This window comes from Ochlerotatus camptorhynchus, unplaced genomic scaffold (genome assembly GCF_037179485.1).
Source record: "Ochlerotatus camptorhynchus isolate MF236.1 unplaced genomic scaffold, CSIRO-AGI_Acam_v1.1 ptg000361l, whole genome shotgun sequence".
NCBI lineage: Eukaryota > Metazoa > Arthropoda > Insecta > Diptera > Culicidae > Ochlerotatus > Ochlerotatus camptorhynchus.
The window spans coordinates 5654715-5681949 of record NW_027040849.1 but is presented as its reverse complement, the minus strand read 5'-3'; the positions used below and the strand labels follow the sequence as shown (position 1 = coordinate 5681949).

At 38.8% G+C, this 27235-nt stretch overlaps 2 protein-coding genes across 2 annotated transcripts in view; one reads left to right on the top strand and one right to left on the bottom strand.

Annotated features, from left to right (window-relative positions):
- Nucleotides 1-27235, top strand: part of MCU (mitochondrial calcium uniporter) — a 421200-nt gene that overhangs the window by 379011 nt on the left and 14954 nt on the right. The gene's annotated exons all lie outside the window — the stretch shown is intronic.
- LOC135709668 (serine protease 53-like) lies at nt 13837-16200 on the bottom strand. Its single transcript, XM_065232057.1, has 6 exons — nt 15345-16200; nt 15063-15293; nt 14928-15001; nt 14778-14869; nt 14497-14720; nt 13837-14437 (listed from the first exon to the last, which is right to left on the bottom strand). Exons 1-6 carry the CDS (start codon nt 16030-16032, stop codon nt 13968-13970), a joined length of 1779 nt encoding a protein of 592 aa, XP_065088129.1. The 5' UTR covers nt 16033-16200; the 3' UTR covers nt 13837-13967.

Sequence of the window (27235 nt, the reverse complement as noted above, 5' to 3'; positions counted from 1 at the left end):
CGCCGTGACGAAATGACGAAAAAGTGGGAAATATGCAATCATTAAATTTGTCGAACCTCTTAACGGAATCCCTTTATGAAGACTCAAAGCTCTTGTGTTGGTTTATTTCCTTTTAATTCCGTTATAATTGCTTATCTTTTGACAGATACGCGTATTTCGTCTACTACTTGCAGACTTCATCAGTGCCAAGTACTCAACACCACTGAAGAATTCATCTTTTATCTACGAGTTAAATACTAATCAATAGGTACTAAAAATCAGCAGCTATTCACTGCCATGTTACAATTTACCGAACCAGGTACCTAGAGGTAGAGGCATGCTACGATGTGTGGTTTTAGGTAGCATGCTAAAGAGTCTCGAGTATCCGTTTCCTTGATCTCTATTAAGCAATGTTGATGGATTATGTTTAAATATTTCTAAACTTTCTGCTACGTCTAGTTTCCTACGCGAAGATACACTCCGCAAGATATTAATGTTATCCTTTGTCAAATTGTGCCCCTTTGTAAAGATATATTCTGCAACCTTGGATTTAAATTCATAATTAAGTCCTTTATCCTCTTTGTTAGCCTGTTTTACCTCTGATGTGATGTGTTCCTTAAACCTTGTTTCCAAAGTCCTTTTCATCTGACCAATGTAGATTTTATTGCAATCTGGACACGAGATTTAAGAGAGGGGAATACTGTCAAATACCCATGAATATGGGTATTTTCGAAATACCAATATTTGGATTCGAAAATGGCGTCGAATATCGATTTTCGACCATTTAAGTCTTCTTTAGCTCTTCTGTGAACTTTGATCTAACCATAATGCAAGAAATCCATCACCAAATCACCGTCGGTCGATGGTTGTTCCCTCAATGTTTGCAATCAAGTACCACCATGCGATAACGATACAAGTTTTATTCACAGATGGGTCAACCATAAATTCTTCCACTGGATTTGGTGTATTTAATCAATTTCATAGTGCCTCCTATAAACTGTAGAAACCATGCTCCGTATATGTTGCAGAACTAACAGTTGTATTTTACGCAGTAGAGCGAATTGCATCACTATCTTCTGACAATTATTTCATTTTTACGGATAGTCTTACCTCATTGGAGGCTATTCGTTCAATGAGGCAGATGAAGCATTCCTCGTATTTCCTGTCTGAAATACGATCTAAATTGAGTGCTTTATCCAGAGTTGCGACCTATTACAATCACGATCGTCAAACAACTGATGGTAGTAACGCTTGGTACATTCCTATCAATGTGCTTGTCGAAGCACTCTCCCTGACCATCCAACAAATTGACGAAAGAAGTAAAAAGCAACTGGCGAATGTCGTCTTCGGTGGTGATCCATCACCGATCTGGTCATTCCCGACAATCACGACATTCATCTGTGCTTGTTTTGAACCAGTTGCTGCTTTGCTTGCTTATGTAAGTGTGTTGGTGAGTGAGCCCATCACCTTCCGTTTAATTTGGCCAGCTCTGTTTGTAACTCACACTGTCGCACGTGCCGTGATGAACTTGGAATGCGTAGGCATTGTTTTCACTTTCTTCTGTCGTTTCGCCTTTTCTCATCATCGTACTGCAGAAGTCTTCACTGTTTTCGTTGTGCTTTACACCATCAGCAGCGAGTGTTACGTGTTGCCTGTGAGCAGCGACCATTACTGGTGATTGTTGTTTGCCATGGCTCTACCTTTCACTGCGTGACAAAACGTTCTGTCAGCGATAGTCGGTTGATGCGTTGACGAGTGTCGAGTGAGTGTCATGATATTTTGCATAACTGGCTTTATCTAACTGCTCCTGTACTATCACCTTAGTTTGGGCTAAGGCCTTCAACGAATTTTTCTCCATTGCTCGACAGGAAGTCCTCATCAGTTGGCAACACGAATGGAATGATGGTGATTTGGGAAGATGGTTACATTCTATTCTCCCATAGGTGTTGAACAAACCGTGGCCTTATGTCAAGGCTTATGCCCAATCACTGTTCGTTAGACTCGCATTTCTTTCGAATTGGGATCTCAGGCAGCAATTTATGTGCTTTTTTTCCCTTTGGTTTGTTTTTTCCGTCGATCTTGTTTTCCGTGCTGAGCACCAATGCTACCGACGTGCCAGGAAGGCAGCTCCCACATCTGGACCCTACCTATCGACCCATCAACTCATGAACCGGGGACCAACGGCTTTACTTCCCATCCGAAGAGAGGCGTGATCAGAGATGTTATGCCTCAGAACATCCCGGCGGCGCCGACTGGGATTGAACCCAGGCCTGCTGGGGTGAGAGGTAATCACGCTTACCACTACACCACCGGCGCCGTTCAATTTATGTGCTTGTGGCAGTTGTTATCACGATATCGAGCATGTTGTTTGGTCACGTGCCTTACACTGTGTTGCCAGATCTGAGTTATCCACATTAGACCTGTGCGCCGATCAAAATATTTTCGGCGGCGGCGTGATATGTTATTTTCTGCCGGCGGCGGCGGCGTGGCGGCGTCACGCCGTTTGCTTTCGGCGGCGGCGGCGTGGCGGCGTGGGTCGGCGTGAGTTTATTCCAACTGATTTAGAAAAAAAATATATTCCAAACCAATCGCACATGGACAAAAAATGCTACCCATATTTGATTTCAGATTAGTGAAAATCGCTAAAACGTAGATCACTCATAGTTTGAGTAAATTTTCCGACACTTCCCCGGGGAAAACTTCTCGAATATGGGAAAAATTAAGAAAATTGTACACAGGTTAGAAGTGTACTAGAAGACAGATTAAAACCACAATCAGTTTTCCTCATATTCGAGAAGTTTTCCTCGGAAAAGCGTCGGAAAATTTACTCAATCTATGAGTGACCTACGATTTCGCGAATTTGAGTAACCTGAACTGTCATGCTTCGTTAGTGTGGTGGCCAAAATCAACAGAGGCTACTGCACAGAGGAAACTAGCAAAACTTCAACGTCTAGCATGCAATTGCAATAACGGGTGCGGTGCGTAGCACCCCATCAAAAGCATTAGAAGCAATCCTCAATCTGCTGCCCTTGCATGAACATGTGCAACTAGAAGTGGAAAGAAGGGCTCTAAGGCTCAAAAGATCTAAAAAAGTAATGCCTGTTGATCTTGTTGGTCATCTAAGCATCTTACAATACTTCCAAACAGGACCAGTGATGAGTATGAATGGAGATTGGATGAAACTAGAGGACAACTATGAAATTCCCTTCAACGTATGTGAAACGGCACGTTCGGATTGGGAAACTGGTGGTCCTAACGTTCGTCAAGGCTCAATCATATTTTTCACAGAGCTTGATTGACCGCTCACGGTTGCTACTCTGTTACTGCCAGATCAGCTGTAATTACACAGAGAACCAATAGACGATGCTTGGGACTAGCAATCATCGTAAATGTGTAAAAACTGGTGATCTTAAATTAGGCAATACCAGCGCCGGCCGCGCCCGAACACAGGTCAAGAAAGGATTTTTTTTTTTCGGTGCATAACACCACTGCGACCAGTAATTTGATCTATTGTAGTATATCCCGTGTCCTTAGTTTAGTGCATGTCGTATTACTCCATCACTATTGAGAAATGATGAAGTATTCGGTTTTGATACAGTTGTCATTCTTGCCTTCATCGCAAGGAATCGATTCTAACTGAAAGGTTCCGCTATTTATACCCTTCGGAGTTGGAACACCCTCCAAAGGCGCGCCCCTTTGTCAGTCAAAATTGGATTCCTTAACAACAAAAACAAGCTATGACACCGATAATGACCATGCATCAGAACCCTAGTCTTAACCACTTCAAACTAGGGAACAACGATTAGAAGATTAGGAATCACATAGATGAAGACTAACTAACTCATTTTTTCCATTGTTTCAAGATCATCCTTGGTCCAGGCAACCCGAGGACTTATCACTATCAACAAGGCATAAAAAGTAACAAGGACTAAGATGTGTTCCTTTGATTACTGAAAAATCCTGTTCCCCTAGATTGAAGAAGTTAGGACTAGGAATCGGTGGTAGATCTTACATCCCGTAACGTACCACGAAAATGTGATCTACCCACGTTACGGGGCTCAAGAAAGGAATGGGAAGGATTGTGTTGACATGACACTCGCTTTGATGGAAGCCGAGAACACCTCTGCACTTCCACGAGGAATCACTGGGATGTTGGATAAGAGGGTTGGGTTTGCAGCAGGGTTCGTTTTGGTAAACGATAAGCTGAATTGATGTCCTAACGATCATGTAACGCGAAGGAGCTTGGGACTAAACCCACGGTCTTCTGCTCAGTAAGCAAAAACGTTTGTCACTAGGCAGACGAGCACCTTTTTAATCACCGAGTTGCTGTTATTAACATGTAGTCATATTAACAAATAAAACGATTGACGAATCTTGAATGTGGATGGGCCTGAGATTAGACTCATGATGTTCTGCTCAGTAAGCAAAAACGGTTGCTCTAGGGCCACCGAGCCCTTCATATCACATAATACCGTTGCTCAAATTTGTGTATCCATTCAAACCCGGAACCAACGACAACAACGAGTTTCGCAAAATACACGATACACAAGCGATTTTACCATAAATCTCTTTGATATTTAAGGACCTGGGACCGCGTTTTTCTGCTCAGTAAGCAGGCCACTGTAACCGACGATCTTTCAAATCCGAAAACTAAAAACTACGAAAAAGTACTTAGGCCTTCATTAAGTTCCACTTTCACACGATGTTCAATGACAGGGTCCTATCCAGGATTACATCTGAATAATCCAAATCTGGCCAACGCCCAGCCTAAACCTAAACCTGTTCTAATCCACCTGAAATGACTAACGAATAGAAGACTTTGACTACCCAGCCATGCAATAGTCTCATTCCGTGCCTTATGGCAACTTGATGATCTTTTACCCAATGCTTAACTTATCTCCATTCCACTCAGCTACTCGCAATTTCTTGTGATATAGTGGGCGGAATATTATTATATGAGACAATTCAATGCAGACGTCTTTCCAAATTTGGCAGATCGACAGGTAGTCGGTGAGTTACCACGATAATTGCTATTCAACAACTCGACAACGTCCCATCGTCAACGCCTGCTATGAGAATTTCCCATTGCAGACGTCAACGAAATGACGTCATCGAGCTATCGATCAACTACTCTGGTTATCGCCTGGTACCTTATAGCACGATGCTAGGAGGCGTATTTTTCAATCATATTTTTCACAGATGGCTCAAAAATTGGAATACGAACAAAATTGGAATATGCAGGAATCTTTGGCCCCGGGACAAACATTTCAGTTGCGATGGGACATTTTCCAAAGGTGTTTCAAGCGAACCATACTGTGGAATATCATACTGTTCGGTAAAAATGAAACTCAAATGCTGGGAAGAGCAAAGGGTGATGGCCAATTGCACATGCACAAACTGCGACCAGTCGAAAATATTTATAACTCCTAATATAACATACACCAAAAAGCTCTTAGAGCTCAATAACAGAGCTCTTAGTATATTCACTGGCCTAGTAACTGGGTACTGTCCTAGTAGATATCACATTAAGAACATTGGTTGGGTTCGTTTCTGTAATTTGGAACGTGAAACCTCGGAACATCTGTTCTGCAGTTGTGGTGCATTACACAAGCGCAGAACCAAATTTCTTGGAAGTATTAGCTTACAACCTAGTGATATTTAGTCTGCAAATCATGGAAATGTAGTTGGTTTTATAAACCATATTATACCGGACTGGGAAAAGATGTGTCCAGGCAATTAGCTGTCTACTTGTTAAATAGTGGTCGATTTGCATGATACAAACAGCAAATAGGGGTACCACAAAAGTTCAAATAATGCACGGAGTGGTTTTACTTTACTCCTCAACAAAAAAATAAATAAATAAAAACTGAACTCAAATATGAGTAACTCTTACTCAATTTTGAGTCGTTATCATTGGCCGTACATGCGGAATTTGTTTAGGAAAGTATGTCAAGTGCTTGTTGGTGAAGTCGTATTGCAAAGTGTTACAACCCTTTAAGTATAAGAAAAGTACGTTATGTAGGGGTGGATAGTATTTAAAAGCAATCTTTTGCAATACGTAACATTTTAATGGGCCCTAGGAATTCTTTCATTTATTGAGCATTACACGTTTTTAATATGTTAGTAGCGATAAATGATATGCTTGTACTAATCTGATACATATTTGAATGTACACGCATTGTAGTCATACAACTTTTGGTGTATGTATTTGAAGCACATCTTGGACCTGTAAGAGATTAAAAAAAAAGCTCAAATATCAACGTGTTGTTAGTAATATAGAGTGATGCAGAATGTCTAAGCACGTTTTGAAAAAAAAAAACGATAACGTAACTTTGTTTACAGCAAATACGATTTTTATTTCGTTTTCATGTTCTCTATCCAGCTTTCCATGCTTGGTAATGGCGGCCTGTTTGTATGAATAAATGTATCCTTCACTGTGCTTTTTGACACTATCTGGATGTTCGGGTTTTGACCCCTCCCTTTCCCTCTCCCAGGAACAGAAGAAAATTGAACTACATACGCCCTCTAGTTAGTGTCAAAAAGCATAGTGAAGGATACATTTATTCATACAAACAGGCCGCCATTACCGAGCATGGAAAGCTGGATAGTATTTTCTGACAGTTAAACGTAGCTTCAGTCCAACAATTTTGGATACTTTTTTCCAGTTTTTCACAAACTTTGTAACGGAATCCGCTGCCTTTACATGTGTCCGCAAAATGCTTTGGTCAGGACCCAAAAAGTTTCGATTGGCCTGGCCTTGGGACAGTTTGGTGAATTCATCTCCTTGGGTACGAATTGGACTTTGTTGGCTTTATACCAGGCTATCGTGTCCTTGGAGTAATGAACCGACGCCAAATCCGGCCAAAACTGTACTGAGGCGTCGTGTTTGCGGATCATGGGTAACAGACGCTTGTTTGAACACTCACGCACTTAAACATCGGTTGTCATTGTCTCCGTTGTCACAAACGATTTGGAAAGCATATCACACTCATAAATGGCTTGCCCATAGCATTTTTACCGATTTTTTTTTCGAAAAAAATCGACTTATCCGCGTCGTCAACACTTCGGCCATCACGAACGGTGTAGAACTGATCACTAGGAAGAGTTTTGTAATCAAATTTAACGTATGATTCAACGTCCATAATTTCGAATACCGATTTTCCGCACAGCAACTGGTAGTATAAACCTTTTCGACGTTTAATAGTCTTTCTCTATCTAGCATACATGGATGAATGAACGGTTTGTTTTCCCACTAATCTGTTTCCCTCTTGCTCGTACTCGTTCGATTTAAATGGTGTAGTAGTGTGCGCCGATTAAACGTCAAAAAGCTATATTACTTCCGAGCATGGTCGCCAAACCTGCCGATTTATCAGTAGTCCTATCGATTTTCGATATGCCTACCGATTCACAGAAAAAAAGTTAAAAACTATCGATTTTTCACTTTTCCTACCGAGAATCACAGATTTTTAGTAATCTTGAAAAATATTCATATTGATTTCGACTCGTTTAAAACAGAAGAACTGAAGGACAGTTACCCCCTCCGCTCATAAAGGTCCTTCTTCAGACGGCTACCAATAACTACCGATAAAAGTTTTGAGAAGCTACCGATAATGAAAAAAAAAACTATCTGGCCACTCTGCTTCCGAGCCCTCGGTTTGACGGATGTGGCTTGTTTTTACCTTCACTTTGGCTTCTTCTGCCATTCTTGTCTAGGCCCGCTGGACGTTACTTTTCGAGGATCCCACTTTTCTAACCTCGTCTCGAACCGAAGCCCTTTTCTTGCGAGCGAAAGCTTGCACGATTTTCCGGTTCAGATTTTGGCCAATAGGATTCAGTTTACCTCCAGATTTTTGCGTGTCCTGGAAAGTTGTGCACGATCTGTTTGCGCTTTTCCAGATAAATGTTTCGCACTGTCACGGAAATGTAAAAAACCGTAACTTGCGATACGCGAAACTGTTGGTCGAAATGTAAACAATGATTCAGCGTGATAATCAGATGTTTAAACGGCATCTGAAACAAGCAGGGGTGTTCGAAAGTCGTGCTTAGACATTCTGGGATACCCTATATTCACTTATTCACCTTTATGTAAATCCGACCTGAATGATTCATTATTGTGTGCTAGATCAGAGCGAACAAATGTCAAAAAAATAAATGACAATCGCTGCACTACACGATAATTTCAACGCGTTCAAGATACATTTTACCTAAAAGGTGCTACGAATTTTTCATCGGCGTGACATAAATTTATTCGGCGGCGTGGAAGATTTTACTTCGGCGGCGCGCCGGCTTAATTTCATCGGCGGCGGCGGCGTATGAAAATCGTCGGCGGCGGCGGCGTGGCGCGGCGGCGCACAGGTCTAATCCACATCCCATTAGGGCCCGAAGAAAACCACTCGCGATACCCGTTAGAGATGTCTTGGGGATGTGTGTTTCTGAAACGGATCGATTTGAGGATTTAGTAGCATATTGTCTTCTCGTGTCCCACCAAGTTGAAGCGTCAGCCCCCCTTCGGTGTTCCTCCATGATCGGTCTTTTGTGTTTCGGTACATTTTTATTCCACCCGCTTAGTTCGATATCCTAAGCACTCACTCAAACACCACCATAGTGCATCCCCAAACTTTGTGTTCTTATTCCATAGCCCTCCATACCCTGTTTACCAATTGTTACCCCTAACCTCGAGCAAGCCGCGAGTAATCGGCTCTACTAATTTTAGTTTTAAATAAATTTGTTAAACAAAAACTGAAGCTACTGCGAAAGAATCTGGAATCTAGGGGAAATGGCTCTAATGTTGGCCTATGGATCTAAGATTGGGCCCATCGCTAAAAATCTGCTATTTATCAATATTATCTAAATGAACGCGTCAATGGGACGGTACTAATGGATATTTTGTATCGCTATGGAAAATTTAGTCAATTGCTGAATTTATGTATGTGCCCAACTTAGGGGCATTTAGGCTGACATTACATCAATTTCCCCCATACATGGTCATCAAAAGAATTATAGGCAAACAATAAGTTGATTAGGGTTGTCCTTATTATTAGTTTCATATTTGAAGTTATAAATGGTTTCGTTCTTCAGCAAAGCTGTTGAAAAGAATATGTTAAGCTACTTTTCTGAAGACAGGTCGTCAGGTCCCTTGTGCCGTGATTAATTATTGAGTCGCTTTCAAATATACAGGGTGTCCATCCAACCGGAAAAACCGGGAAATCCGGGAAAAAACCCGAAATCCTGATTTGCCGGGAAAAATACGGGAAAACCCAAATCGCACCGGGAAAGATCATAAATACTCATTCCAAGTAACAATTTTGGGTTTATCATAGTTATGTCTTGAAGAATCATTAAAACCTTTATAAAACTTGCAATGTTACTTGAAATCAATCAATTTTATATCACATATACCATTATGTTCTCCTATATATTAAATTCCCTTGGTTACACATCTGTTTACAACTTTCATATTATGTATTTTACTGTGGTAAAGTATCCAAAAATCATCAGAAATTATTGCACATATTGCTCTTACTCACAATCTGTTTACGTACGGTGCAAATGGTGATTTTGCTGTTATTTCTACCACGATAGCTTACCTAGTATTTTTTTAGATTTTTTTTTGTGTGTCCAGGCATTTTGGAAAACCCAATAAACCAAATCAATGATATTAAAAGGCCTCACGAAGGTTTAACAATTCTATCATTAGGTCGAATCTTCGTATACCTTGTTGAGTCTGCAGAACTTCAAGATCAGATATTCGGGATGGTTTGGGTAATCCAACAATGCAATTTTTAAACACAATTAATAATTTTAAATGATGTATAAAATGCTCAAAAATTCGGAGTGGACAAGGAACAAGATTTCGATTAAACTGTAACATATCGCAAGGACAATTTCGAGAATGATAAATAACTTGGTAACATATCTTTGCATTCCACAAAATGTTATTTGACTTATAGAACTTCAGGATCTAAACTACAGGAAGATTTTAAGAACTTTTAACACTGGGTTTCTCATTCTCAGGTCTTTTGTATTGATATATGCTTTTTCCAACACACCAAAAACAAAATTTAGGCTCATTTTTTGCAGTGAAACTTTTTGATTTTACACAAATTCATGATTCCATGAGATTTTTGAGATCTAGATCATCAACATGTTAATGCAAATCTCATCTCATATTTTTTTCTATAAAGTAAATGTATTGTGAAGCAATTTTGCTCAAAAATTTATATGATTATCTCTAAATGGTTATTTTTGAACGCCTTTTTTGTTTAAGGCGGAGGTGATGTTGGGGTTTGATTTATTATTAAATAACCGGGAAAAAACCGGGATTGAAAAATTTGATTTGAATGGACACCCTGAATATATTTCCAGGTAGCTACATAGACCAAATCAATCCCATCTGTAAACATAATTTCAAGACTATTATTAAGATGGAGATAATTACTTTATGTTAGTAGATAAAATCAATCCAAACGGGTATAATCTGATCCAAAAAGTACTCACTTACTGATTTTAGATCTTATAGTTCAATCGGTGAGAACATTTTTCATATTCTTTCAGTTTCTCGCCTGTTTCGTTCTACTGCTGCTCTCAGATTCGAGTTTATTAGCAGCTAAAGGGTGAAACGAGTAATCAACTCAAATATAGTGCATTTCTGTTTAGCATGCTCTTCAAAAAATAGCAATCATTGATTTTCGAAGGTGTATGTCTATGAAATCTCTTGCCATTTTTGGTTTTGGAATTTAACATTCAGTTTTTAAGATGGCTACCAAACAAGAGAATCAGCATTTTAAAATTCTACACTCGCATTTTTTTAAATTCTAATCATTCTTTGTGAAGGCTGACTTAAAACAGCTTCCTGATCATGAATGTTATACTGAAACCGGAACAGAACTAGTTCAGGACAACTTAGTCCAAAAAAATCAGATGAATGTTTCAAGAAAACTATTTGGTCGGGCAGGTGATTTGCACTGGTGAGCTGAAGAGCAATTATATTTGTGACAAGTGGCATCATCATTCAGCATATTTACGTGAGCGAGTGTTTGAACAAATGCCTATTGCTTTTTATTAGAAATCACTGATACCCTAAAGCTGTATTGTCCTGATCTCGTGTCTTGTCATTTTGGTAAAGTTTCAGTATGTATGAAACCAACAACATTGCCGTTGTAGCCAAATACTAGAACCTGACAAATTCATTACAGGGTGAAAGGTAATTCCTGTCACTGTTTTTTAAGCAATTGTAGTATCAAATGGGTTAATCACATACATGTCTCCATATTTTTCTTTTAGAGTGTGTTCAAATGTCAACACGGCATGCAAGTTTGTTTTGAATGTTCATTCGTTTGATACTCGTGATAATCATGGACGCGAAAAGGGAACTCGTGATAAGTCTGTTTTTTGAAGCATCGTAGACCGTGTTCTATTCTGAAGACGCTGAAACCACTCGGAATAAACGAAAGATTCAAATTTCGCACCATTTAACGGTAGAAGGAAACCGGTTCGTGGAAAATCCCTCCCAGACCAGGCTGAAACCGCAGTGTCAGGACTCCGGAAGTTATCAAACGAGTGAGAGAGCGAATTCGGTGGAATCTTTGTAAGTCTGGATGTAAGATGGCCAAAGAACTCGGAATCTCACAGGAATCAACGATCAGGAGTATTTTGAAAGATGCTCTCGGATTGAATGCTTACAAAAAACAGCGGATGCATGGTTTGACCGGAAAGCAAAAGATAGCTAGAGTCTAAAGATGTCGGAAACTGCTCAAACGGCACGGTGATTCCGAAATTCTGTTTTCGGATGAGAAAAAATGTTTCTGCTACAGGATCACCACAACCAGTAAAATGATCGGGTATATGCTGCATATCTTGCTGATATTCCTCGTGACAAAGAATGCACCATACTGCTTCCAACAAGACTCTGCACCGGCAAAAGTTACACAGGCTTGGTGTGGGGCCAATTTCCCGGATTTCATTTCGTCGAAAGAGTGGCCTGCCTCCTCACCCGATTTGAATCCTCTCGACTTCTTTGCATAGGGCTACATATTAGGTGAACTAGGGAATACCAAGGGACTAACCGTGGAAACTTTTAAGCAACGTTTAGTAAAAATATATGACCAAAATCATCGTGCTGTAACGATTTTCAAAAACGGATGTGACTCGTAATTAAAGGAAAGGGAGAAAGCTTTGAATTGAACTAAGTTAAGACAAATTTTATAGATACACGAAACAGGAAATACACTGAAAATTAAATTTCACATCATTTTCTGATTTTTGTGTATACTTTATTGACAGGAATTACCTTTCACCCTGTACACTTCGGCCATTTTTAAAATATTGAACAATCATCACGAGAAACCTTAAGAAAGTCCAGAGAAAGTTGATTATGTGAAAACAATCAAAACAAAATGGCGCACATTTCCAAATGACTTAATTTAACTATACTTTAAGGTTGTGCAAAACTTAATGGAAGGGGTCAACCGAAAAGTTCGTGAATTTGTATTTGGCAAAGCATAGAGTGAACTCAACAATATCAGGGCTTCATGTAAAGCCGTTGGTCCCCGGCCAATAAGTTTGAAAGGTCGATAGATAGGGTCCAGGTGTGGGAGCTGCCTCCTTGGCGTCAGTAGCATTGGTACTGAGTACGGAATACAAGATCGATGGAAAACAAACCAGGGAAAACAAATCGATGAGGCTCTTTTTAATGTCAGGGAGCTGGAAATTGCACTCCTGATCTTCTGCTAAGTAAGTAAAAACGGTTGCCACTAGGCTACCGAGCCCCTTTTTTTTTCGCAAAGACTACTCTTTTAAATCAGATTTATTACTTCAGATTTAAAGTGAAATAGCATGTTAGCATATTGCAAAAGATCATCAAATTGGTATAAAGAGGCAAATTCTCCACCTAATTAGTTATGAATACATTATAGAAATCGAAATCAGGTATCCGGATTTTTTTCAAAGCCCAGTTTGTAGTTTTAATTTTGAGAACGAAATAATAAATTGAAAATATTTCGAGAGCCCGAAAAGTCGAAACATGGACAATTTCTTTCAAGTCCACGACAGAAACAAAACACCCATCATCTGTTGCATAAAGATTATAAAACGAATGTAAATTCCATTTAGTAGATAGATTCGGAACCACGGACAGCAGTAGAGCGAAACAGGCGAGAAACTGAGAGAATTGGAGGAACGTTCTCTGTCGAGTGCAATAACGATACGTAAAAACTGAACGGCAATGATAGCCAGCGAGTGAGTTTTTGGCTAGCAGGGTTAATGTCCCTAATGTCAAATGTCACCCAAATTGGGCCCAAACCTACTTTTCGATGGAAGGCATTTTTTGACACTGTTTCACTAGCAATGTTCCACGAAAAAATGAAAAACAGGATATTTATATCGATGGGCCCAATCTCTAGATCCATAGGCCAACATTAGAGCCATTTTCCCTATCGATTGGATTTGTTTTTGAAGATTTACTTTTCTCTATGTATCAGTATGTAATAGAAAGAAAAGTAACTGATCGCAGAACGTTCAACGTTGAAATGCGATTTAAAGAAAATCTATCGAAATCATGGTGGTGAGACGCAGTTGGAAATCAGTTAAGGTTAGTTATGGACTGGTTATGGACATGTAGAATATTATTTTTCAAAAGCTGCAATTGTACTATGAAAATGTCGTTAATTCTGTTCTAATGCCACCTTCAGTCTATGGAGTGGTAGCTTGTGATAAGTAGTTTCTTGATCCGCTGAGCTCTTGCATAAATATTGCAGTATTCCAGAAAAAAGTAGCCACCAATATAGTCATTTTCTCTAATAGATTATGTTGGATCAATGTTATGAAATAATTTAGTTAATTTTGATAAAATTATAACAATACGATTAGTGTTTTTTTATTCAGTTGTTCTCAAGCAATATGTTTTTAAGAATTATTTAACACCCAACAAGCTACTCGCTTGGGTTGTAAAAAAAAACATTTACCAAAAATTATTACCATTCTTGATAGCCTCAATCATCCGGAAAGTAGAAATCATGAGAAAACCGATCGTACTTTTTACCACGACTCGGCACCGTAGTCGCTTGGGAGCTTACTTCTATCATGGTCGCCACGGTAGTTGTCACTACCTCACCGTCGTCGGTCCCCCAGACTATGGCTTCCAACCAGTCCAAATGGGCCGCCACGCGGGTGTAAACTTCGATATCGTACTCAAAGGATACTCCCATGGACTTGGGCAAGGGGTTGGAAACTCCCAAGGTCGTAAACACGCAACTGCGGCTGTTAAAGGTCTGCAGCGATGCACCGGTGATTCCGCCCAGTAGATAGTCTTCGCCATCGTACTCCTCCTCGTGCTGAGCTACCACGCAGATTTCAAGCGACGTAATATTCCGTCGAATGGCGTTTCTTTCGATCATCTGGAAACTGCATTCAGCCGTCGAAATTGCCCGCATGTTGACGTTTTCGTAGAACCGACGATAGTCTGTGGATTTAAACGATGTTTTAAGAGTACAAAATAGCTGTTCAATACGTCAAACGTACTTCCCGTGTATCCAGTGACTATCAGTGTGTCGTAGAGGTTTTCTGTAGCAGAATTTGCAAGGCAAGCTGGCAATAGCCTAGCACCAAGCACTAGAGGCCTTACCAACTGCATTAACAAGAGGTAGGTCATGCGGTTTCTTCGGTTGTAGTCCGGGTGAACGATAACTTGATGGATGTCCACATCCTCCTGACTGCCGATTCGGATTTTACTTGGCTTCCATTCCCTAAAACCATTCGATCGGTGACATCGGCTCATGGATTTGAAGATGTAGGATACTCACAATTCGATACAAGCAGCGGAAGATAGCACAAAGAGTTCACTAATGAGTGAACCGCTGCACAGTATGACCGATTTTTCGTGGATTATGGTGACCTGGAATGAGTTGCCTAAATTTAGTTCAAGACCGCGATCGACGTACGTTGAAATTTACCGTATGTGGATATCTAGCGTTGTAGCAAACTCCGTTGGACTTCTTCCGAGCCAGTGCAGCGTATTCTTCGCATTCTGGAATGACATTGATACGATTAGTTAGGTCGAAGTCAACCTATAGCGCTGTCTAGTAAACTTCTTTCGCTTATCCTCTTCGGTACGTTGTCGAAGTGCCCAACTCTGCCATCCGTCAGGTTGCGAATCCATGGATAGTAATGTGCCACGTTGGTGAACATGATGTATTTGCTCGTATCGCAGCTACCAGTTTCCGATTCTGATCCGAAGGAAACTATTCCTCGCAGTTCCCAGCGATCGCCAACGCTGAAGTACATACCGCCACCTGAGTCCCCCAGACACACGCTTGTACCTGTGAAAGAGTCGGTTGAAACATTACTCTAGCACTGTATCTGTTACATACCATTGCGATCGCTGGCACAGAACACCGCCCGCGATACAAATCTCCCAAACAGATTCGGATCACTCTGGGCGCACTCGGTGATGTCCACCACGGGCATTTGGGTTGTCTTCAACACCCTGGACAGCGTCCCGTTCTCGGTAACTCCCCAGCCGGCTACCCAGCCGCGTTGTCCAACCAGGTCATCTGATTTTCCTCCCGGAACCGGTTCCAGGCAGATCGGGATCACAAACTCCGAGTAGCGAACGATCGCATCTAAAACCAGCAGCGCCAGATCATCCCGATTGGGACTGTATTCTTCGTGAATGTGAACTTTGGATACATTCACGATCTGCAGCTGATCGGCAAACTCGTATAGATCGTGCTTCCCAAGGTGGACCACAACCTGGTGCGGTTTGAGTGGTTGACCGTTTTGCTGAACTACACAGTGGGCCGAAGTGAGGACGTGCTGCTGATCGATAAGGGTACCTCCACATTTGTACTCTCCTTCCGATGACGACCTGTTCCGGGCAATTTGTTGATAGATCGCAACATGCCATGGCCACTGACCGAGTTCCGCCGTTCGTGCATGGTGGATTAGCTGTGCTCCGAAGCGTTTTCGTATTCCACAACGGTACAGGGCATTGTTTGACTGATGGTTGGCGAAAGTGATTGCCGAAAGCCACAGGATTAGGATCAATGGGAAGTACATTACTGGTGGTAGCTTGTAGTGGAGGTTCGTTGGAAGTTCCAATGGTTTTCTAGAAATGAACTCAAGTTTTCCTTTCTGACGAACCAGTTTTTACTACCATTGATTTGACTTTTGACTAACAATTGTCATCAAACTAACACTTTACTTGCACCCACTTCTGAACGTCAGCTCTCAAACGCTAATTTCAATCAAATGAATGCAACACTGCCAATTAATCTGCATTCATTCGACTCTAGACGACGTCACCGTACATTGCAGTAAAGGATTTTCCTGTTTTTTTTTTACAAGCAAAAACCGGTATTGAGCTGATAACTAACGTGATGCATCGGGAACTACTCGTTGTTTACTGCTACTCTGAGTGAAGTTTGTTATTCCCGTTTGTGAATCGTGATCCATCTGTTTCATCGATGTACCGGCCCTCATTCGCAAACGCTTATCACCTCATCAAACGGCCTATTTTGTGTCATATCGCGCTACGGAAACTCATCTAATGTTATCCTTCTATCATCGGTTTGTGCTGTCAGGTCCGTTTTGCCTGCTTCTGATGACGGGGTGCTAGTGGAGTGAGGTGTGTGGTTCGCCGCCATCATCTTCTGACTTGAAAAGTGGCTTGTGGTGTGGTGGAATGAAGACTGGAGCTCATAAAATTGAATCACTTTCATTGTTTTGGGCAGGCAATCTTCTTTTGAAGTGGTAACTGCTGGTGGTTATCCATTTAGATCAAGCTGATTGTGGCCGTGTGTTGAGCTGGGGAGGAAACAGTTTTTTTTCTCGAAGAAAAAGTACCGACACCGACTCCGACTGTTATGAAAACATAGGGTAGCCAACTGATTTTGGACCCCTAGAGGAAATGAGATCACGTTTATGTCAAAATAATATTATTTGTTTATTATTATTATGCAATTTACATGCGGTTGTGTTCAAAAGCTACTCATCTTGGATGTAAAATGTCACTAGATGTTTTATTAATTGATATATACTCGAAAAATAATTCTTTTCACATCATGATATTCACATATTTTGGACCCTTCCACTTGATTTTGGACAGTGTCCATAATATATTTTGGACACACTGAATGGGAACGAATATATTTTGGACATGCTGTAGTTCTTTAAACCTATGAGCCTAAAATTAATTACGACGGTCACTGGTGGGAAAATTTTCAAAGAAGGTGCCGTAAAACGGGGTGAAATTGATCAGCGGGGTGAATTTGATCGCTGAGTATACCCAATATTGTATTTATGCATAATATTTTTACAATGTATACAAAGATACATTCGTACGCTTAGTAACGAAAAACATGTTACACATAAAAAAATATCACGAGAAATTTCAGCGATCAATTTTGCCCCGCTGATCAATTACACCCCGTTTTACGGTATGCATAAAAGTTAATCCCCCGTTATTCGCGCTGTTGTACTTTGTACAACACATATGAGTTTTCCATTGCCATTTTGTTGCTGCCAATCGATCTGAAACCAACTTGTATTCCTCAAAAAACTTGTTTTGAACTAAAAAAGCTAAACTTTGATTACAATTAACCCCCAAAATGCGGATAATAGAGAAAATGTAAATGGAAACCGCGGAAACGGTGTCCATACTACGTGGGATTGACATATATACTAGCGCCTCGTAGTGTGACATTTCTAAACTACTCCACCAACGAAAAGAGCTTGACTTCCTGAACAACTTTGCTGAAGGCATTTACTTTCTATCTGGTCAGGATCTAGAGATATTTTATACACGAGAATTTCACCACGAAGTGAGATAATTCTGAACTATTGTACACTAAGAAATAGGCTTTGACCTCCTGAACAACTTTGCCGAAGACAGTAACTTTCTATCTGGTCAGGATCTCGAGATATTCCATGTTGTAACCAATTAAGTCAGAACCCTCGTAGTATGGGCACCATTTACGCGGTTTCCATTTACATTTTCTCTATTATCCGCATATTTTGGGGGTTAACTGTAATAAATATTTAGCTTGTTTAGTTAAAAGCAAGTTTTTTGAGGAATACTCGTTGATTTCAGATCGATTGGTAGCTCGGCTGCAAAATGGAAATGGAAAACTCACACTGTTGTACAAAGTACAACGCGTGAGTACTCGTGTTACAAAAGTTGGCGCGAGTAACGGAGGAAATATAATATAACATAAGGAAACAACTGATTATACCATAAAAAAATCATTCAGAAGTAAATCTTAATACGGAGACCTGACTCTATGCTTGCAGTCCATATTATTTTTTGTATGGGCTGTTCATAAACTACGTAGACGGTTTTTGAGAGATTTCAACCCCCCCCCCCCCTTCCGTAGAAGACAGTCTCAAACACAAAATTTAAAAAAAATTGACCGTAGACATCTACCAAGCGCTCCCACCACCCTAAAGCGTCTACGCAGTTTATGAACAGCCCCTTAGTTAAATGCCTTTGGGAGATAGGACAATTTTTGTGGAAAACTAGGAACTATGAAAACTAGGAAAACTCAGAGTGGACCACTCTACGTGTTTTGCCGTTTTTCCCATTTTGAATCGCCTGATAAACAAGAAATATATTTAAAAACAATGAATTCATATAATTTTGATTGATTTATTTACCAATTTAATCAGAAATCTGAGATAATAGCACGATCGACCAACCGGAATTTTTGTTGTCGCTCTTTTGATGATTCTCATTTGATAAGTGTCCAAAATAAGTTAGTATAATTTTTTTACGATCTTTTTTGGACACTTTTTATTTAATACTTTTTAAGTAAAATCTTAAGGTGAAATCTTTATAAACACGTGAAATACATCTTCCAAAGTCAGATAAACTGATTTGATTAAAAAAAATCATTGAATTGTATATTTTAGACCAAATTTAAAACAAGTACACTAACGCCGATTCCTCTTGACAAACGTCGAAACATGAAACTTTTTCGATAACATTTTCTAAAACTGCATAAATTGAGCAATTGTAAGCAATTTGAGGTGAACTAATGATCTTGAGACATAGCAAGTAATTGAAAGAATGTAATTACAACATCAACCCAGATGAATTTGAAGAAACTAGACAGTAAGCGAGGAAAATATATGAAAAGGGTCCAAAATATGTAGGGGTCCAATTCAAGTTGGTTACGCTATTTGGAATCTAAAGCCACCCTAATAACGGAACAAAACAACCTAGGAGCAATTCCCTACGAATTCGCAAATCGGTTTATTTTTGTATTTTTTTATTTGGTTGAAAATTTGCGAAAATGTTCCTTACCGCCATTTTGAATCCAACCTTATTTTTGAAAAGGGCATATAGAAAAATATGAAGCTTATCCTTAGAAAAAATTTACTCGAAAACTGTTTGTCCGATCGGTTTGGTGTCTTCGGCAATATTGCAGGTAATAGAAGGGATGCACTCTTAAAAAATTTACCCAATTTTTTTTATTTCAAATAAAGTCTTAAAAACATTTTTTTCTCAAAAAAGGATTTTTTTTTTGTATTTTTTTTATTTGTTGATATGTTTTAGGGAAACAAAAATGCCATCTATTGCACTATAGGTCAAGATGGAGAAATAATGTACAAAAAAGTTCTGGAAAAATATCCAAAACTTGGTACAATTACTGTTTTGACTTTATATAATGAAAATACACCAAATTTATAATACAAAAGCACTTGAGTAAAATTTTGCTGAGTCACACCGTTTAGTATAGCGGATTGAAAGTAGATATTTTTAAGATGCCACCAAGAGCATTTTCAATGTAAAATTTTCTGATCTTTCGGAAAAAATATTCTCGGAACTGGAGAACCTTGAAATACATTTAAAAATAACCAAAAACTACCAACATTTAGAAAAAAAAAGTTAAACATGCTAAAAATGTACTTTTTTTTTGTTATTGAAGTTTTAATCAGTTTTTTTTTTGATTTAAATTGATTGATGAGCGTTTTAGTAGAATATTTTCAGACCTTACTTACTACTACTTTATTTTTTATTTATTGACGATATTTTTTTCAGTAAGCCGTCAGTTTTGTTACTAGTGTTCCAGTTTTTTACGCTAGGGTCTAAATTAAATTAAATTAGTTTTTCATAAATTATTTGCTTAGATATATTGCAAAATCTTGTGTTGAAATATCTTGTGTAAGAAATGAAAAAAAAAATAAATTTAAGATAGGGTCAATTATTTTTGTATATTTTTCTAAAAGGGAAATCCTTTTTCCTAAAACTTTGTTTCACACCTCGTTTCGATTAGATGACCGTTTTCGTGCTATGATTTGTAAAAAAATATCGAATACGTCATTTTTAAAAACTAGGCAAAAGTCAAAATGGCCGGACAAACTTGGTTCGTTGTGTCTAGTGAACAATTTTGCAAAGTTTTAAGGAATACGGAGAGGGTAAGATAAAATCGATTGTTCCGTTACGAGATGAACTAGCCGACGAGCTAAAAATCTAGCTAATAAAGTAAAAAAAAAAAGATCCGTCAGTTGGCATGGTGGATTTCACTATTTCTTAAAAGTGCAGTTCCGTGCCAAATGACGATTCGATTATACTCGACCTTCTCCGATTTGCATGAAAATTTGAATATTTTTTTGCTATGGACATTCATTCACATTTGTGATAAAATTAGACCATTTTGCATTTTTGACGTAGGACTACGCCTGTGATTTCTATATGGGGGTACACTTTGTGAAAACTGAAAATGTAATATGTAACGAAATTATGAAAGATTTTGAACGTTAATAACTCAGCTGCCCCTGGACGAATTGCAATAATTTTTTTATCAATCGATCAGAAATATTTCTGCGCATGGATAGCTATTAGCGGGATGTGTGGTTATTTGGGTACCTAACAAATCCACCAATTACGTACATGCATATGCTGTTTCCCCAACGCAGTCATCAGAGTTAAATTTCTGAACATGTCCCAACTGAAATACCTACTTTGGTATCGTATATAGTTTTTATATAGTATGTTTTACCTATTTTTCCATTTGTACTTTGTCATTATGGAATCCAAGATGGCGACTTTAAGTTTTCTTAAATGCAAGATGATGATTTCCGGCTATAAACAATCGGTTATCAATATGGGTATCTTTATAACGGGAACGGCGTGTAGAGGCCAATAATCTATATTAGATACTTTTTTATTAATCCAAAATGGTGGCTTCCGGTTTTCTGAAGTCCAAGATGGCGATATGGTTATTTTTGGAACTGGAATGACGTGTAGAGGTCGGAAATCGTTGTATGATTTCATTTTTAAAATCCAATATTGTGGGTCTACCAAAACCGGTTTAGATTGAAGCTTTGGACGTGATCAGATAATATTTTTCCAATCATTAAAACTTGTGGAAGACTAAGAAGTCAAAATGTACGTGTTGATAAAACGGAACGATACTGTACATAGTTATAGTATAAATTGGTTATCTTTCTTAGGATGCGATAAAACGTAATGGTATTCGGATGGAAAAAGCACGTAAATGAACTATTATTCGAGTTATAAAAACAAGGGTTATAATCGGAAATTCATATCTAACCCTTCTCAAGGGCAATAATCGTCGTCGCCGTCGAGACTGAAAAATAGTAACAGCAGGTTGAACGGGAGCTTGATCGTAATTATTATTTTCGTAATTACGCAAAAGAAACAATATTCGAGTTTTAAGAAAGTTCTTGTTGTCGTCGATGAGGTCGCCGTGAGGATCGAAATCTAATAACAAGAAGTTGAACGGGAGTTTGATCGTAATTGTTTTGTGACATAAGGAGCTCGGTGTCCCAATGGCGACCTATTTTGTTTGCTGAGCAGAAGACCGTGTTGACCGTGTGACCAAGTTCCTTGGCGTTATTAAATCTCTAGGACATCTGTTCAGCATATCGTTTACCCAAACGTATCCTACTGCAATGCCAACTCTTTTATCCAACATCCCAGTGATTTCTCGTGGAAGTGCAGAAGTATTCTCGGTTTTTATTAAAGCGAGTATTACGTCAACATATTCCTACACATTCCTTTCTTGACCAGCATTCGCGCGCGGCCGAACAGGTACATTTTCACTTAGAAGCTAGGTAAACTTAAATTTCCTGTAGGGGCAGGTACTCCGCTGCTTACTCGTTGATGTGTCCTAGGTAGTAACTTGAAAAGCCATGTGTGTCCGTTTCCTTGATCCCTGTTGAGTAAGGTTGAATTCCGTTGCTTGTTGATCTTGAGGCTCTCTGCAACATCTAATTTCCATGGTATAGATACGGTTCGTAAAATCGTGATGTCCTCCGTCGATAGTTGGTGGTCCTCTCCCAAGCAACATTGCAAGTTTTATCAAGGTTTTATAGCATTGTACAAGTTTAAATCATGGTCTACAGAACCTTCATAAAACCAGAAATGTTACTTGGGCTGTGAAAAAATGTTATTTGGGCTGTGAAAAAATGTTACTTGTGCTGTGTTACTTGGGCTGTGTGTTCTGCAACCTTTGATGTGAAATCATACGTTAGGCCTTTTTCCTCTTGCTTTTTGGCATTAACCTCCGCCATATGTTCTTTAAATCTAGTGGTCTTAGGTTACAAGTAATATATTGATCAAATAGAACGGATACTCGTTTGAAGGGTTCAGGTGCTGCGGTTAGGGTTGTAAATAATTTCCTTTGTAGAATTTTCGCTTTTTATCGATGATTTCCTGTTTCGCTGAGTGGAAGATGTTTATTATGTTTCACATATTTTCCAAATAACTAAAAAAAAATCAATTATCTTGTTCATCGTCTTTGAAAGTTTCTGAAAGTTTCGGATATTCCCTAAAGTTCTTGGAAAATCTCTGAAATTTTCGGAATTAATCTAAAGAGCTTCGAATTTCCCCGGTTTTGTGTGGAGTCCCTTGAATTTCTATAAAGTTCCTGTTATTTCCTTGAAATAAATAGAAATGTCCTGTCCTGAAGCCCAAAAAGGTTGACAGATTCACACGATTTTTTTTTAAATGTTTTCCATGTAATTTAGCATGCTGGCCAAGACAACATTCAAGAAGACTGGCAACGCTATGAGACAGGCACAATCGTGTCATCTGCCGCTCAAAGGTGGAATGAATTTGATAGCAAAGTCTACAACCTCAGAAGCAGTGATGGAAAAGTTCGCAAAAAAACACCATGACTCGTGAACTTTTCCCTTGGAGAACTTCGTGAAATATCGCGAACTTTTCCAACACTGCTCAGAAGAAAGGTTTGTGTATTTGATCATGTTTCTATGCGTTGCTTCCACCTTTGATATGATGTCTTCGATGCTGGTTCGATTCAAACCCAGAGCAATATTTCTTCATTTCGAGTGTAAAAAAAAGGCATACAAAAAATCATATTGCCTTTGGAAATGTAACTAGGTACCGCCAAAGGGGGTATCTTTGATAATGCGGGTTACTTTTATAGTAGAATATAACGATTAAATTTACTGTCTGCACTATTTCCAAATTGGAAACACTGGTTCTATTTTGTAGCTTAGAGTATTACCTTTGATATCGCATAGAGTTTTTATATAGTATGTTTGACATATTTTCCAAATATCTTTAAAAAAAAAAAACAATTTTCTTGATTTCGCCTGATTGAAAGGCACTCCAACAATCACTTATTAAATGTATTTCCGATATAGCCATCAAAAATTGTTTATGGTGTTTTTGATTATATACTCATTCAAAATTTCATATTTCTTGAACTAAATTGTTTGACATTCACGCATGTTGTTCTACATTCATCGATCATTATCAAAGTAACTCCTGATGTTTGCTTACAAGACAAAATAAATAATGCAAATGCAACAATTTCCTCTAAACATATTATTAACGAATTGACTAGGATCATCAGTACTTGTTTAAAAAGAATATTTCAAAAACATTCTTTATTGTCAAAAATATGTAGAATATAGTTCAAAAACCTATCAAAGTTACCCCGTTTTACGGTACAACTTTGTCTCAGATGACATTTCGATCAGGAGTGACGTTTTAAGCGGCGCCGGTGGTGTAGTGGTAAGCGTGATTACCTCTCACCCCAGCAGGCCTGGGTTCAATCCCAGTCGGCGCCGCCGGGATGTTCTGAGGCAAAACATCTCTGATCACGCCTTCCTTCGGATGGGAAGTAAAGCCGTTGGTCCCCGGTTCATGAGTTGATGAGTCGATAGGTAGGGTCCAGGTGTGGGAGCTGTCTCCCTGGCGTCGGTAGCATTGGTGCTCAGCACGGAAAACAAGATCGACGGAAAACAAATCAAAGGAAAAAAAAAAAAAAAAGGAGTGACGTTTTTTCTTTTCTTGATTTGTTTTCCGTGCTGAGCACCAATGCTACTGACGTCAGGGAGGCAGCTCCCACACCTGGACCCTACCTATCGACCCATCAACTCATGAACCGGGGACCAACGGCTTTACTTCCCTTTACTTCCCCCGTGATCAGAGATGTTATGTCTCAGAACATCCCTGCGGTGCCGACTGCGATTAAACCCAGGCCTGCTGGGGTAAGAGCTAATTACGCTTACCACTACACCACCAGCGACGCTCAGAAGTGTCGTTTTCGTGCTACAATTTATTGAAAAATGTCAGACGCCATTTCGAAACAAATTACAAGTTCCAAAATGACCTAATTTTAGAACAAATGTCCATAACAAACAACTTTGTAAAGTTTCATGAATATCGGAGAATGCAAAGCCAAAAAATCTTTATTTTTTATATTTGTTCTGGGGCTGCTCAAAAGCTGAATCTGCTCAAATCTATGTTTACATCGCATGGTGCATGATAGTGGTTTACCACCCATTGTAGCACGGAAACTAAGTCCGAAAGCAGTGGGCTCTCTTCTCTGTTTGCATTGATCAAGTTTAATAACCTCTGATTGTCCTCAACATGTATGAAGGGCCAAAAACGGATTGGGTGGATCGATAGGCAAAGGAACCTATACGCATCCACGACATAGTAAATAATCTTCATCCAGCAACATGATCGCACAATTGGTCAAAACGACGAGCACACACACACAGACAAAAATCTGAATTTTAACTATCGCGTGAAATCTCGCTTCGTTTAACTTTGAACTATACTTGGCTTAAACAGCGGAATCGTTTACAAGCTTGCATACAATATTGATAATTTATCCAAGATTGCGCTTAAATTTACAATATTGCGTAAATTTATGTCAAATCTAGCGTTAATTTTATGTGCGTTATATCTCGCAGAAATTTACATGAATTTTTCGAACAGTGCAGGAAGATGAGTGGGGAGAAGAGCCCATCCGTTATCCACGAAATGTTATCAAAAGATTTTTTTTTCTTTATTATAGAGATTTTTAGCCATTGGCTAGTTCATCTCTTAGTTATCAAAAGAAATTTTGCATTCTCACTCTTCCCATCCAAATCGCTTTAATCGGGTGTCCCTCCCTTGCTTTTTGTATATGTATTTAAATGTATATGTTATATTTAATAATTCATCACTTATGCGAGTCGATTGAAATCTATCGAAAACAAATTAGAACTAAGTTGATTCTTAACATAGAAGAGTCGATGAAGGATAAGAGAAAGGAGAGTCAAATGTGTTGACATGCAGAAATAGAAGTCGTCGAGATTGATCTGTAAGCTTTTCTTTTGTCGCATTTTCTTAAGTAAGGCCACATTAGGTGATTTAATCTCTTTCCTAAATGATTCCAAGGTTTCCTGCATTGATTCAACTTTTTCCGAACTGAATCCAAACTTTGACCAAACGGGTTTGACATTTTCCTAAGTGAGCTCCAAATTTGTGTTAACCGCTGTGGCATTTGGCAAGGAGACAATCTTGTTTAGGTCATCTAGCTTTCCTAAAAGTATAGAAAGTTTTTCGAGGTGAGCCAGGGTGAGTGCACCACTTATGGCCATACGTTCCTATTATGCAATTACCAACACTTTTTTGAGCTTAAAATTTCCAAACGAACTCCAACTTATTCAGAAGTGGTTCAATACTTTCCTTAGAGAGTCCAAACTTTTCTGTTGAGTGATTGAATTATATTTAATGTTAGTCTGCGCTTTCCTGAAGTGATTTAACTAACTTTTAACATAGATTACGCTCCCCTAGACCTCTTCATCGCTCTTGAGAGATTCATCTCCTTTGAAAATTAGGCTTAGATTTTAAAGAATGGATCTTCGTGTGTTCATACCTGATGGTAGATTTTTTTTTTTAAGCAAGCACAATTGTTGAGAAAACTGGGTTTACATCAAAAAAAGTATGTATTTTTATAGAAATGTGGGTTTCTTGATCAGCCAAGTTGGATTTTGGGTCCGTCCTTTGAAAAACAGGCTTGGATTTTATAGAATAGACCTTTGAGAGTTCGTAGGTGATGGTAATTTTTTTTGAAGTCAGGTTGGATTTCGGTTCTATAGTTTGACATTTGTGCTTTGATTTTATAGAATGGAACTTACTGAATCCGTACGTGAAGACCAACCTGGTTAATATTCACAAAAGTAGGTATTTTTTATAGAAATTTGATTTATCTGTTCTCCCGAACTGAATTTAGGCTCCTATCTTTGAAAACTAGGCTTGTATTTTATAGAATAGAACTTGTTGAATCCATGCGTGAGGGTTGAATTTATAATTTTTTGAGAAAACCGAGTTTAAATTCACAAAAGTACGTATTTTCATAGAAACTTTGACTTTTTGTTCTGCCAAGTTGAATTTCGGCTCCGATATTTGAAAAATAGACTTGGATTTTAAAGAATGGACCTTGTTGAATCCATACGTCAGGTTTAAATTTTTGAATTTTTGTGAAAACTGAGTTTAAATTCACAAAACATACATATTTTGATGGAAGTTCGGGTTTTCTGTTCAGCTAAGTTGTATTTTGATTCCGTCCTTTGAAAAATAGGCTTAGATTTTATAAGCTGGACCTTGCTGAATAAACACGTTATGGTGCATTTTTTAAGCATGCAGCCAGCTGTTTTGCCAAGTTGAATTTCAGCGCCTTCCTTTGGAAATAGTCGTGGATTTTATAGAATTGCTAAATTCATACGTATTTTCAAAGAAATTTGGTTTTTCTGTTCTGCTAAATTGCATTTTGGCTCATATCTTTGAAAAATAAGCTTGTACATATTTTATTGACTGGACCTTGCTGAATCCCTACGTGAAGGTTGAACCAGGTTTGTAATTCGAAAAGTATATTTTTCGAAATTTGGTTTTCCTTTTCTGCTAAGTTGGATTTTGGTCCTTGCTGAGTTATGGTCCTTGCTGAATTCATTATTATATATATATATATATATATATATATATATATATATA

Coding starts and splice junctions, on each gene's coding strand:
- LOC135709668 (XM_065232057.1), bottom strand. CDS start 16,032: ATGTACTTCCCATTGATCCTAATCCTGTGGCTTTCGGCAATCACTTTC. Junction 14,870..14,927: donor ACGCTAGATATCCACATACG/GTAAATTTCAAC, acceptor AACTCATTCCAG/GTCACCATAATCCACGAAAA. Junction 14,721..14,777: donor TCCGCTGCTTGTATCGAATT/GTGAGTATCCTA, acceptor GAATGGTTTTAG/GGAATGGAAGCCAAGTAAAA.